Source organism: Dermochelys coriacea, chromosome 6 (assembly GCF_009764565.3).
Source record: "Dermochelys coriacea isolate rDerCor1 chromosome 6, rDerCor1.pri.v4, whole genome shotgun sequence".
NCBI classification, from domain to species: domain Eukaryota; kingdom Metazoa; phylum Chordata; order Testudines; family Dermochelyidae; genus Dermochelys; species Dermochelys coriacea.
The window spans coordinates 98,347,022-98,360,303 of record NC_050073.1 but is presented as its reverse complement, the minus strand read 5'-3'; the positions used below and the strand labels follow the sequence as shown (position 1 = coordinate 98,360,303).

Genomic DNA, 13,282 nt, shown 5'->3' with positions numbered 1-13,282 from the left:
TGCTGCAGGCAGAGGAATCTTTATGGTGGCACACATATCCTAGCAGCTTAATATGCTGCTCTTATTTGGTATACAGCTTAGCCTATATAAGCAATAAAGTGTATAACTGTCGTAAATATAAAGGGAAGGGTGACCACCTTTCTGTATACAGTGTTATACAATCCCTCCTGGCCAGAGGCAAATCCTTTCACCTGTAAAGGGTTAAGAAGCTAAGGTAACCTTGCTGGCACCTGACCCAAAATGGCCAATGAGGGGACAAGATACTTTCAAGTCTGGAGAGGGTGGGAAAGGCTTTTGTCTGTCTGTGTGATACCTTTGCCAGGATCAGATCAAGGATGCAAGCCCCTCAACTCTTGTAAAGTTAGTAATCTCACTAGAAAATGCGTTATGTTTTCTTTGTTTTGGTTTGTAAATTCACTGTGCTAGAGGGAATGTGTATTCCTGTTTTTGTGTCTTTTTGTAATTTAAGGTTTTGCCTAGAGGGATTCTCTGTTTTGAATCTGACTGCCTGTGAGATTATCTTCCATTCTAATCTTACAGAGTGTTTCTTTTATCTTTGTTTTGTTCTTCTAATAAAGTTCTGTTTTTTTAAGAATCTGACTGGGTTTTTAGGGTCTTAAAAATCCAAGGCTAGTTTGTGCTCATCTTGTTTATTCTCAAGCCACCCCGGGAAAGGGGATGTAAGGGCTTGGGAGGATATTTTGAGGGAAGATGTCTCCAAGTAGTTTCTTCCCGGATTCTTTGTTAAATTGTTTGGTGGTGGCAGCGTGTACCAGGTTTTAACCTAAGCTGGTTCCCAAGGCAAGAAAGAAATCTGTGCCTTGGGTAAGTTTTAACCTAAGCTGGTAAAAATAAGCTTATGTGGTCTTTCATGTGGGTCCCCACATCTGTACCCTAGAGTTCAGAGTGGGGAGGTAACCTTGACATGGTGGCAGAGTGGTAGGATCATTTTGAACCAGAGATAATTTTGAACCAAAAGCACAGAGCTGAAGAGGTTGTTTTTTGTTTTTTTTTAATTGAAAGAAGTTAGAGTTTTTTCTGTCCCTTTGCCGGGAGGCAGAGGTGTTAGTGGTTTTAACAAAGGGATTTTTCTGTAGGCTGGGAACAGCTATCAAGACAAAGGTATCAGGTTACAGCATGGCAAATTTTACAAGCCAGGTTTTTTTTTTTCTTTCTAACTCTCCGGTATAGCTAGGTTAAAAATAGAGGGGCTAAGATGACAGAAATCAATGCCCAACAGAAACTGGAGATAGCCAGACTGGAAGCAGAAGAGAAAGAAAAGGAACACCAGAGACTGGTCGAATTAAAATGACTCGATATAGAGGCAGAAAAAGCCAAGGCAAAGACAGAAGATGCTACCCAAGAGGCTGCCCACAGGAGAGCTATGGAGGAAAAAGAAAAAGAAATGGAGGAGAGGGAAAAGGAAAGGAAGCATGCACTGGCGATAGAGAAGGCAAGGGCTCAGCAGAATGTACTGAATAACCCTAACAATCCTTCCCCAACAATCCACAAATGGGAGTGACTATGTCCAAAGTATGATGAATCCAGTGATATTGCTGAATATTTTCTCACCTTTGAGAGACTGTGCACACTCCATAAAATTCCTGACGCTCACAAGATGATCACATTGGTCGCAAAATTGACTGGAAGAGCTCTGGACATATTCAATAAGATGCCTAGTGATGAGGCTTCTGACTATGATAAATTCAAGGATTTGGTTTTAAAACAATTTCAAGTTACACCTGAAACTTACAGAATAAAATTTAGAGCCCTTAAGAGAGGGCCTGGACTAAGTAATGTGGCTTATGTAAACCAGATGACAGATCTGTTTGATAAATGCCTCAAAGGACGGGATGTAACTAGCTTTGGAGGAATGCAGGATTTGATGATACAGGAGCAATTCCTGAATATGTCCAAGGATGACATAAAACAGCATTTATGGGATAAGAAAATGGACTCAGTAGGAAGTCTTGCTGCTTATGCTGATCAATACGAGCAGTCCCAGACCGCCAGAGAGGGAGGGCAAACTGGAACAAAACAGGTGGAGGGAGGAGAGAGAAACAACCCTGGTTGCAATTTGAGCAGTACCAGAAGGGACACCCTCAGACCATACCCTACTACTGGTGGCAAACCAAAGTGCCGACTACACCCCAAGAAAACCCTCAGACACCTTATCTTCTCACACACCATTCTCCAACAACCCACCTCGCCCCAGTGACCAGTCAGCTGGGCAATGTTTTAAATGTAATGAGCCAGGGCATGTAAAGGCCAACTGTCATAAATATAAAGGGGAAGGGTAAACACCTTTAAAATCCCTCCTGGCCAGAAGAAAAACCCTTTCACCTGTAAAGGGTTAAGAAGCTAGGATAACCTCGCTGGCACCTGACCAAAATGACCAATGAGGAGACAAGATACTTTCAAAAGCTGGGGGGAGGGAGAAACAAAGCCCCTCTCTCTCTCTCTCTTTCTCTCTCTCTCTGTGATGCTTTTGCTTGGGACAGAACAGGAATGGAGTCTTAGAACTTAGTAAGTAATCTAGCTAGATATGCGTTAGATTCTGATTCCTTTAAATGACTGAGAAAATAAGCTGTGCTGAATGGAATGTAGATTCCTGGTTTTGTGTCTTTTTGTAACTTTTAAGGTTTTGCCTAGAGGGATTCTCTATGTTTTGAATCTAATTACGCTGTAAGATATTTATCATCCTGATTTTACAGAGGTGATTCTTTTTACTTTTTCTTCTTTTAAGAATCTGATCGCTTTTTCATTGTTCTTAAGATCCAAGGGTTTGGGTCTGTGTTCACCTATGCAAATTGGTGAGGATTTTTATCAAGCCTTCCCCAGGTTGGGAGGATTTGGGGGGGGAAGACGTTTCCAAAAGGGCTCTTTCCCAAGTATATACTTGTTAGACGTTTGGTGGTGGTAGCGATAAAGTCCAAGGGCAAAAGGTAAAATAGTTCCTTGGGGAATTTTTAACCTAAGCTGTAAAAGTAAGCTTAGGAGGTTTTTATGCAGGTCCCCACATCTGTACCCTAAAGTTCAGAGTGGGGAAGGAACCTTGACATGCCCCAAGAATCCCAACAGATTACAGTTCATTACACCGGGGTCTCACCATAGGTCCTCAGGCCCAGATGCCTCCCTGATACCCTCAGATCGGAGGGAAACTGTGAGTGTGGGAGGGAAGAAGTGGAGGGACACCAGAGCACAAGTGTCTGCTATCCACGCTTCCTTAGTGGATCCCAATTTAATCGACCCTAGTGACTATTTAACCCTTCAAGTCAAACTTTTTTTCACTTGTCTACAGCCAGGTTGCTGGTCCAGTACGAGGGCTGGTCAGTAACGTGGACTTTTGCAGTCTATGATGATTATTCCATCCCCATGCTGTTGGGGGAAGACTTGGCCAATCATGTGAAGCTAGCCAAGAGGGTGGGAATGGTCACCCACAGTCAGGCTAAGCAAGCTGTCACACCTAGCTCTGTTCCAGAGACTTCTACCAGGACCCAGTCAGAGGTGATGGAACCAGACCCCATGCCAACATCTGCAACAGCAGTAGTGGATCCAGTCACAGAGACCCAGACAGAGCCAGTCCCAGAACTGGAACTGGCGGAATAACCAGAACCATTGCCAGCACTGAAACCAGTGCTTGCAACCCCAACACCAAAGGGCCCCACTGAACCTGCACTGGCAGCAGCAGATAACCCTACATAAGAGGCTCAGCCGGAGCCTGAACCCCAACATAGTGCACCAGCGGAGAGTGGTTCACAGTCAACGGAAACCGCCCATCACCTGCATCGCTTCCAGAGGGACCAAATCCAGGTCCACAATCCAATGAGGAACTGATGTCTCCAGCATCAAGGGAACAGTTCCAGACCGAACAGGAAGCAGATGAAAGCCTCCAGAGAGCTTGGACGGCGGCATGGAGCAACCCACTGCCTCTCAGCTCTTCTAATCGATCCAGGTTTGTTGTAGAAAGAGGACTTTTATACAAGGAAACTCTTTCTGGTGGCATCCTCAGAGACAATTGGTAGTTCCAACTAAGTACCGGGTAAAGCTCTTAAGCTTAGCCCACAATCATCCTAGTGGCCATGCTGGGATGAACAGAACCAAAGACCATTTGGGAAAATCGTTCCATTGGGAGGGAATGGGCAAGGATGTTTCTACCTATGTCTGGTCTTGTGAGGTGTGCCAAAGAATGGGAAAACCCCAAGACCAGATCAAAGCCCCTTTCCAGCCACTCCCCATCATTGAGGTTCCATTTCAGTGAGTAGCTGTGGATATTCTGGGTCCTCTTCCAAAAAAGACCCCAAGAGGAAAGCAGTACATACTGACTTTCATGAATTTTGCCACCTGATGGCCGGAAGCAGTAGCTCTAAGCAACACCAGGGCTAAAAATGCGTGCCAGGTACTGACAGACATTTTTGCCAGGGTAGATTGGCCCTCTGACATCCTTACAGAGGTAGGAACTAATTTCCTGGCAGGAACCATGGAAAGCCTTTGGGAAGCTCATGGGGTAAATCACTTGATTGCCATCCCTTACCGACGTCAAACAAATGGCCTGGTGGAAAAGTTTAATGGAACTTTGGGGACCATGATACTTAAATTCGTAAATGAGCATTCCAATTATTGGGACCTAGCGTTGCAGCAGTTGCTCTTTGCCTACAGAGCTGTACCACATCCCAGTTTAGGGTTTTCACCATTTGAACTTATATATGGCTGCGAGGTTAAGGGGCCATTACAGTTGGTGAAGCAGCAATGGGAGGGGTTTACACCTTCTCCAGGAACTAACATTCTGGACTTTGTAACCAATCTACAAAACACCCTCCAAACCTCTTTAGCCCTTGCTAGAGAAAACCTAAAAGAGGCTCAGGAAGAGCAAAAAAGCCTGATATGATAAACATGCCAGAGAGCGTTCCTTCAAAGTAGGGGACCAGGTCATGGTCTTAAAGGCGCTCCAAGCCCATAAAATGGAAGCATTGTGGGAAGGGCCATTCAAGGTCCAAGAGTGCCTGGGAGCTGTTAATTATCTCATAGCATTCCCCACCTCCAACCAAAAGCCTAAGGTGTACCATATTAATTCTCTAAAGTCCTTTTATTCCAGAGAATTAAAGGTTTGTCAGTTTACAGCCCAGGGAGGAGATGACACTGAGTGGCCTGAAGGTGTCTACTATGAAGGGAAAAGTGATGGTCGCGTGGAAGAGGTGAACCTCTCCATGACCCTTGGCTGTATGCAGCGACAGCAGATCAAGGAGCTGTGCGCTAGCTACGAGCCAATGTTCTCAGCCACCCCAGAACTGACTGAATGGGCATACCGCTCCATTGACACAGGTAATGCTCACTCAATTAGAGCCCAACCTTACTGGGTGTCTCCTCAAGCTAAAACTGCTATAGAACGGGAGGTCCAGGATATGCTACAGATGGGTGTAATCCGCCCCTCTGGCAGTGCTTAGGCATCTCCAGTGGTTCTAGTTCCCAAACCAGATGGGGAGATACGTTTTTGCATGGACTATAAGTTAAATGCTGTAACTCGCCCAGACAACTATCCAGTGACATGCACAGATGAACTATTGGAGAAACTGGGACGGGCCCAGTTCATCTCTACCTTGGACTTAACCAAAGGGTACTGGCAGATACCGCTAGATGAATCCGCCAAGGAAAGGTAAGCCTCCATCATACATGTTGGGCTGTATGAATTTAATGTGCTCCCTTTTGGTCTGCAGAATGCACCCGCCACCTTCCAAAGACTTGTAGATGGTCTCCTAGCGGGATTGAGAGAATATGCAGTTGCCTACCTTGACAATATGGCCATATTTTTGGATTCCAGGGCAGAACATCTGGAACATCTACAAAAAGTCTTTGAGTACATAAGGGAGGCAGGACTAACGTTAAGGCTAAGAAATGTCAAATAGGCCTAAACAGAGTGACTTACCTTGGCACCAGGTGGGTCAAGGAACTGTCAACCCCGTACAGGCCAAAGTGGATGCTATCCAAAAGTGGCCTGTCCCAAAGTCAAAGAAACAGGTCCAATCCTCCTTAGGCTTGGCCATATATTACAGGCGATTTGTACTGCAATACGGACAAATCGCCGCCCCACTGACAGACCTAACCAAAAAGAAACAGCTAAATGCAGTTGAGTGGACTGAAGAGTGTCAGAAGGCCTTTAACCAGCTTAAAGCGAAACTCATATCTGACCCTGTGCTAAAGGCCCCAGACTTTGACAAACCTTTCCTAGTAACCACAGATGCGTCCGAGCATGGTGTGGGAACTGTCTTAATGCAGCAAGGACCAAATCAGAATTCTTTCCTGTCGTGTTTCTCAGCAAGAAGCTGTCTGAGAGGGAAAGCCACTGTCAATCAGTGAAAAGGAATGTTATGCCATTGTCTACGCTCTGGAAAAGCTACACCAATACGTTTGGGAACGGCAAACCGACCATGCTGCGCTACAGTGGCTTCATGCCACCAAGGGAAATAACAAAAAACTTCTTCGGTGGAGTTTAGCTCTCCAAGGTTTTGATTTCAACACACAACAGATTTCAGGAGCTTCTAACAAAGTGGCTGATGCACTCTCCCGTGAAAGTTTCCCAGAATCAACTGGTTAAAATCGTCCTTGAGATATGGAAAATATTGTTTGTCTTTATACAAGTAGTAGTATATTTAGAGATGCATGTGTCTTATTAACTCTGTTTTCTCCTAGAGCTCCAGGAAGAAATCCCAGCCAGTGTTTCACCCTATCTGTGATTTGAGGGGGGGCATGCCATAAATATAAAGGGAAGGGTAACCACTTTTCTGTATACAGTGCTATACAATCCCTCCTGGCCAGAGGCAAAATCCTTTCACCTGTAAAGGGTTAAGAAGCTAAGGTAACCTCGCTGGCACATGACCCAAAATGACCAATGAGGGGACAAGATACTTTCAAGTCTGGAGAGGGGGGTAAAGGCTTTTGTCTGTCTGTGTGATACCTTTGCTGGGAACAGATCAAGGATGCAAGCCCTTCAACTCCTGTAAAGTTAGTAAGTAGTCTAGCTAGAAAATGCATTTGGTTTTCTTTGTTTTGGCTTGTAAATTTGCTGTGCTGGAGGGAATGTGTATTCCTGTTTTTGTGTCTTTTTGTAACTTAAGGTCTTGCCTAGAGGGATTCTCTATGTTTTGAATCTGACTGCCTGTGAGATTATCTTCCATTCTAAACTTAGTGTTTCTTTTATCTTTGTTTTGTTCTTCTAATAAAGTTCTGTTTTTTAAGAATCTGATTGGGTTTTTAGGGTCTTAAAAATCCAACGCTGGTTTGTGCTCATTTTGTTTATTCTCAAGCCTCCCCAGGAAAGGGGGTGTAAGGGCTTGGGGAGATATTTTGGGGGAAGATGTCTCCAAGTAGTTTCTTCCCGGATTCTTTGTTAAATCTCTTGGTGGTGGCAGCGTACCAGGTTTTAACCTAAGCTGGTTCCCAAGGCAAGAAAGGAATCTGTACTTTGGGGAAGTTTTAACCTAAGCTGGTAAGAATAAGCTTAGGGGGGTCCTTCATGTGGGTCCCCACATCTGTACCCTAGAGTTCAGAGTGGGGAGGGAACCTTGACAATAGCCCTCTAGTTTGAAGTTGTCATCTGTAGCAACTGTCAGAGTTTCAGGATAACTGCACCTGTATTTCTGCTCCATGATCCCTCGAGGGCACCCACTTAAGATTTCAGGCTCCCAGCCATCACGTCTCTGAGGTGGAGACTGGTGCCTCTTTCTCACTCCTGACAAGGGGTTTTAAGGCTGCACAGCCCATGCCATCCACTGTGAAATCCCTAGCAGGCCAGGTCACCTAATGGCTAGCATTGTCCAAGGACAATGTTTTTACCAGTGACCACACAGCTCTTCCAAAGCAAAGTACATTTATTCTTAGCCAAAAGTATCACAGACAAAACACATACAGAATCAATGAACAGATTTAAACACCCACTGAATGTTCCAGGAATCAACTAGCAATTTTATGGGGCCCTAGTAAGCCAAAGTCTTTCCAACTTTTCAGCAAGGGCTGGGGTCCTCTCTAGGACACAAGGTCCTGACCATTTTTTTAAATAAATGCAAAAGACACACACAAGTCATTTTAAACTCAGCCCTAAACCAGTTTATGCAAACCACCCCATTAGAGAGTACTCCTCTGGAGCTGTTTACAATCTGTGGGACTGTTGTGATCTCACACACACACACACACCCGTTCTGAGTTCCTGGAGGAACTCTAATAATCTTGCCCCATGGAGTTGCATACAATCTTTGGCCTACAATGATACATAAACATTTGTAAACTTTAATATAATATGGTCCCCAAAGATACTGCATGCAGTTGCATCATCTGCCACAGCAACCTTAAAGTATGTTCCTTGATTTTGCTTTTTGTAATATTATATAATTGGAGTCCCCAGTCTGTATGTTTTTGTGGATGCAGGGAAATTTTTCAAGAAAAGGGAGAATTTTTATTTATTTTTTTAACAAGGAGGCTAAAAATTGTGCTGATTATCCTTTCTCTGTGATGCTCAGAAACTCAAGGATAGGTGAGTGATCAAAACTACATAAAGGCTGGATCCTACAAGATTCTGAGCACCTCTCACAGTACTGAGTGCCCCTAGCTCCTATTTTCTTTAATGGAAGATCATGGTACTTAGCATTTTGCAGGAAGCTCTCATCATCTCACAGAGGTAGGCCTTTAGACTAAATGAGCTAAAACACTCCTCTTCCCTTTTCTGTCTAAGTCACAGAACCTATATTACCAACTACCTGTAATATAGAAAATGGAATTATTTAAAAATGTGGGGGAAAGAAAAAATTGACTCACTCTACTCTTTTACAGGTACCAACGAAACACCAAGCATGTTAAAAACGAGAGCATATTTAGCTGATAAACTCAACAACACACTGTATAATCCAGAAGCCCTAGCCTTAAACATATATGTAAGTGGTTTTGTTTTTGTTTTTTGGGAGGGTTTTTCAGATAAAAATAAATATTTTGGACAAAAATGGGCATGAATCGAAACTACATATCCAAACACCATTCAACTCTGAGGAAGTTCTGATCTGAATCCAAACTTCCTTTCCATATAAAACCCAGATCCAAGCACACCAATTCATAGATCAGACCCATCTGTAGTTTGGATAAACTACCTTATGAACATACCATATTTAGCCTTTCAAGGTGCTGATCCTTTAGATAATAAAGAAAGTATTTAGTGGTAGTTTCACAAATGATCCTTTTGACTATTACTTTATACATCTTGTTCAAGACCTTATCATCACTTACTTCACCAGCCTGTTGTATATGCAGTCACCAATATGTTACTTTAGAAAAAATACTGATTACTAAATAAGGGCATATTTGATCTATCAATCTAATCTATTTTATCTATCTAATCTAATCTATCCATAGATTGTTTTCTAAGCAGTTTTAGTAAGCCTCTAAATTGCTTCTGGTATACAAAATTCTGGGTATAGTCTTTAGAAGCCACTTTTGAATATTTTGCCTAAACTTTTAAATATCAAAACTGTATATTAGAACTGAGCAAAATTTGGAATTTCAGTTCCATCCCATAAGAAATTTTGGGGGAAGTTCTATGACTTGTATTATGCCGGAGGTCAAACTAAATGATCACAACAGTCCCTTCTGGCCTTAACATTTTGAAAACATTTGTTTTAATCCTGAAATAGGCTGAAACATTGATATTTCTATATTTTTTGCTGAATGGAAATTCTGAAAATTTTCACTGCAGAAATTTCAAAATGTTTCATTTCAACATTTTTCATTTTTGATAGAATCAAAACATTTGACATTTCTGAAATCTAAATGTTTCATTTGGTTTTGTTGAAATGACCCGAAAGCTTCTTTCAAGTCAGATCAACTTTAAATTCATTTCCCTAGCTCGGTGAGCTGGATCCACATTGCATTGTGGGAGATGTAGTCTTCCAGGGAACCCAGCCTACAACTCCCATAAGGCCAAGTGCTAGGGAAATGCAGTTTAAATGTTTTATTAACTGATCTGAAGTGGAACATTTTGGGCCAGTTCAGTAAACAAAATATTCTAATTCTTGTTAAATTGACTCCAAAAAATGTCATTTCATTTTTTCTATGGAAAATCAAAAATATTGGCATAATTTTTTATTTTTCTTTTCAGTTCAAAAATCATTCTGATGGAAAATTCTCAAATTGCTCTCCTGCCTAGTACTCTAGCAGCCCTTTCTTCCAAAATGCTTTTTAAAATAATTGTATTAAAATATGGTAGCATTTTATTAAAAATATGCTTTGTGTATTTTAGCTTTTTTGCTTTCTTCTAAAATTTTCAATCAAAATATTAAAATAAACATATTAAGCACAGCTTAAAAATTAAATTTTGAAAGATTTTGATGAGTTTGGGAGAGTCCTACACTTTTCTTCTGTATGAAAGATTATGGGCCAAATTCAGCACAGGTGTAACTCCAATGAACTTATGGCCATTTATACCAGGGCTAAATTTAGCACTTCGTTTTTCATTTAACTTCTTTCAGAAGTTAGAAACCAACATTGGTGTCTCCTAGTGAAGTATTCAGGGGACCAGTTATAGCCTCATTTCCAAGTTTACTTGGAGATGCCACTTTCTGAGAGCAATCTGCTCTGCAAATTTTGGAGCAGCAGAACCCATGTCCTCTGCACCTTCAAAATGTAAAAAACACTCTAATTTGTCCTAGTGTGCTCATGGGATTTGGAAATCTGTCTTTTGATTTCCACATCAGCTGTTCTGAAGTGGAATTGGAAGTAGGCAAGAGTATTCTGTTCCCTTTGCCCCCATGCTGTCCTGTTGCTGAGTCTTCTCTGATTAGGAGGGAAATGAAGATGACCCTCTGGATTTTAGGAGCAACCTATAGAGAAAACATGCAGTTTGCAGTGGCTCTTCTCATGGTCTGCTCCCCAGTCCTTGTCAATTTAAGGTTGATACACACCACAATCAAGAAATCACACACTTAGAGGAAGATTGTCAGCCCCCTGATGGCCCCAATTTAATCCCCTGCCTTACTTCATCTGCAAGCAAAATAGGTTTGTCCCTCGCTAGTTGCTCTTACTTTTGCCAACTTTGCATGCAGAACTGCAAAAGGGTTTCAAGGAACCAGCTGAAAATGCTTTCTGTGCATGTTCCTGCTCAACGGGGCCTTCAATATGTATTTTCTTTAATGAAACAAATTTTGTTCTTAAAACAAAAAATCCGTCAATGCTGCTATTGTTTTGTTTTCACAGGGGTCTGAGCTTTTTCATTTCAGGGTAGCAACTATTCCTGGAGTCTCCTTTTGTAATCTACTTGATGAATTTCAGGTACAGTAAATAGCCCATAATTTCAACAGATGTCACTTTAAAAAAAATGATCACAGCATTTCAAATGAAAGACAAGAGCTATCACAAAAGGTGTACTTGCTAAACTTGGATTTACACATTTTGTAGAACAGGGATACTGCCCCCACATTCTGCCATTCACACAACTGGTCTTCCTCAGATGTGTCCCAGAGTTCAAAATTTCCACAGCATTTTGTGGAAGTTGCTGGGCCTTGCAGCTCTCCAAAGGAGGTATATAGGAATTATACGATGGCAGCTGAGGATGACCAGATTCCAAGTGCCTGAGCAAATTAACAGGAAGTAGGTATTGGCAATAAAAAGTGAGTTTCAGCTTCCTGATATAGCTGACCATTCCACTTTTGGTGGTCCTTAGCCAGAGGAAGAAAGCAAATATCAAATGGGAACACTGTCCCATCCGTAATAAACCACTACTACTCTGCAGCAGGTCTGAGACTCCTGCCGCTCTGTCCTGGCTTCCTGGTCAGTATGGTGCCTGGCCTATCCATTCCCAGAATTCACACTTCAAAAGGGATTACAAAAGACATGGAAAGTTAATGAATGCAAATTAATACAATCTCCAGTCCCCTTCCTGTAACCTTTGGGTGGGCTAGAGTTCACTTCATTGCCCTTCTCCAATGCCTAAAAACCCCAACTCCCATTGAAAAGTAGCTAGAGACCCAGAGTTCAGTCTCTAAGGATTTTCAGCAAGGATTGCAAAGGGTGAATCTCCCCACATTCAAGTCCCAAAAGAAACTAAAGAAATGAATTTAATTAAATAACTTTATAAAATCTTATGATAAAGAAACAAATAATCTCACTTTTACAGCATAACATGGCTATTTTATAATCCACAGACATTATCTTCACAGTTGTACATAAACATAAATAAAGAAAATAAATTAAGATTGGAACAGTTCAGTCCCCAAAAGGTTAGGTTTAGTTCACCTAAGTCTCAGTTCACCTAAGTCTCACCTAAAACTCAGTCACCAAATCTACACACCCCTCCACTTGCTTATAGGAATCTTCAGTTGGAATCCATGCAGACTCTTCTTCTACTGAAAGCACTGTTAGCTAGTCAGCTAACTGATTAACCAATCACTCAGTTAAGTGTATAGATTAAAAGAAAACCCTGTTAAGAGAAAATACAAAACTGAGAATAGCAAAATATAAATGACTCTTTCACCATTACTACATTTAAAGAAAAGTTGGTGAATCAGACTAGTTGAGACAATTTAACTACAACAGATTGGCTAAAATCAAAACAACATTCAAAGCATACAACTAAAATAGAAGTTATTTTTCCCTCCCAATTTCCTATAATTAATTTGCTATAATTAACATTGCCCATGCTCCTCTGTTAGAGGGTTAACAATATCACTAAACTGCTGCAAAATACTTCAGAGTTAGAGACAGCCTGCTTTCTACTTCTGGGCTCAGCTTCTCCCAACTCACAGAGGGGACATGTCCCTTTGTAAAGCAGCTGCCCTGACTGCTTGCCCTCATGGAGTCTGACCCCAGCAACAGGGAACCTGTTGGAGCATACCCAAAACTTCCACACCCAAATCCAGAAACTTCTGGATGTGGAGTTCTAAATCTGTCTAGCAACAATGACCCAGACACAACTCACTCCTACCTCCCCCAATGGGTCTTTTAAAGAGAGATCTCCCTATTAGACACATGGGTTACATTCCCACTTGCAGATGCCCACATCTGCAGAGAGCCCTCCAAGTGGAATGCTATTGCTGAGGCAGCTGATATCAAAGCACTTTAAGAAAAGGTCAATATCATTATCCCCATTTTACAGAGGGGCAACATTAGCACCTAGAGGCCCAAATCAAGATCAAGGTTCCATTATGCTGAGTGATATACAAATCTATTCACTAGATATATAATCCTTGTTTCACAGTCAAAGAAGACAAGTGATATATTAAGGGTGGGGAGAGAGGGTGTATATAAGAGA

General features: G+C 41.9%; 1 protein-coding gene across 1 annotated transcript in view; it reads left to right on the top strand.

Annotated features, from left to right (window-relative positions):
- The window catches only part of CATSPERB (cation channel sperm associated auxiliary subunit beta), a 104,900-nt gene that overhangs the window by 85,553 nt on the left and 6,065 nt on the right, over positions 1–13,282 (top strand). Inside the window, exons 24-25 of the mRNA XM_038406101.1 lie at positions 8,821–8,921; positions 11,230–11,304. Coding sequence (XP_038262029.1) covers positions 8,821–8,921; positions 11,230–11,304 — 176 coding nt within the window. The remainder of the gene's footprint in view (positions 1–8,820; positions 8,922–11,229; positions 11,305–13,282) is intronic.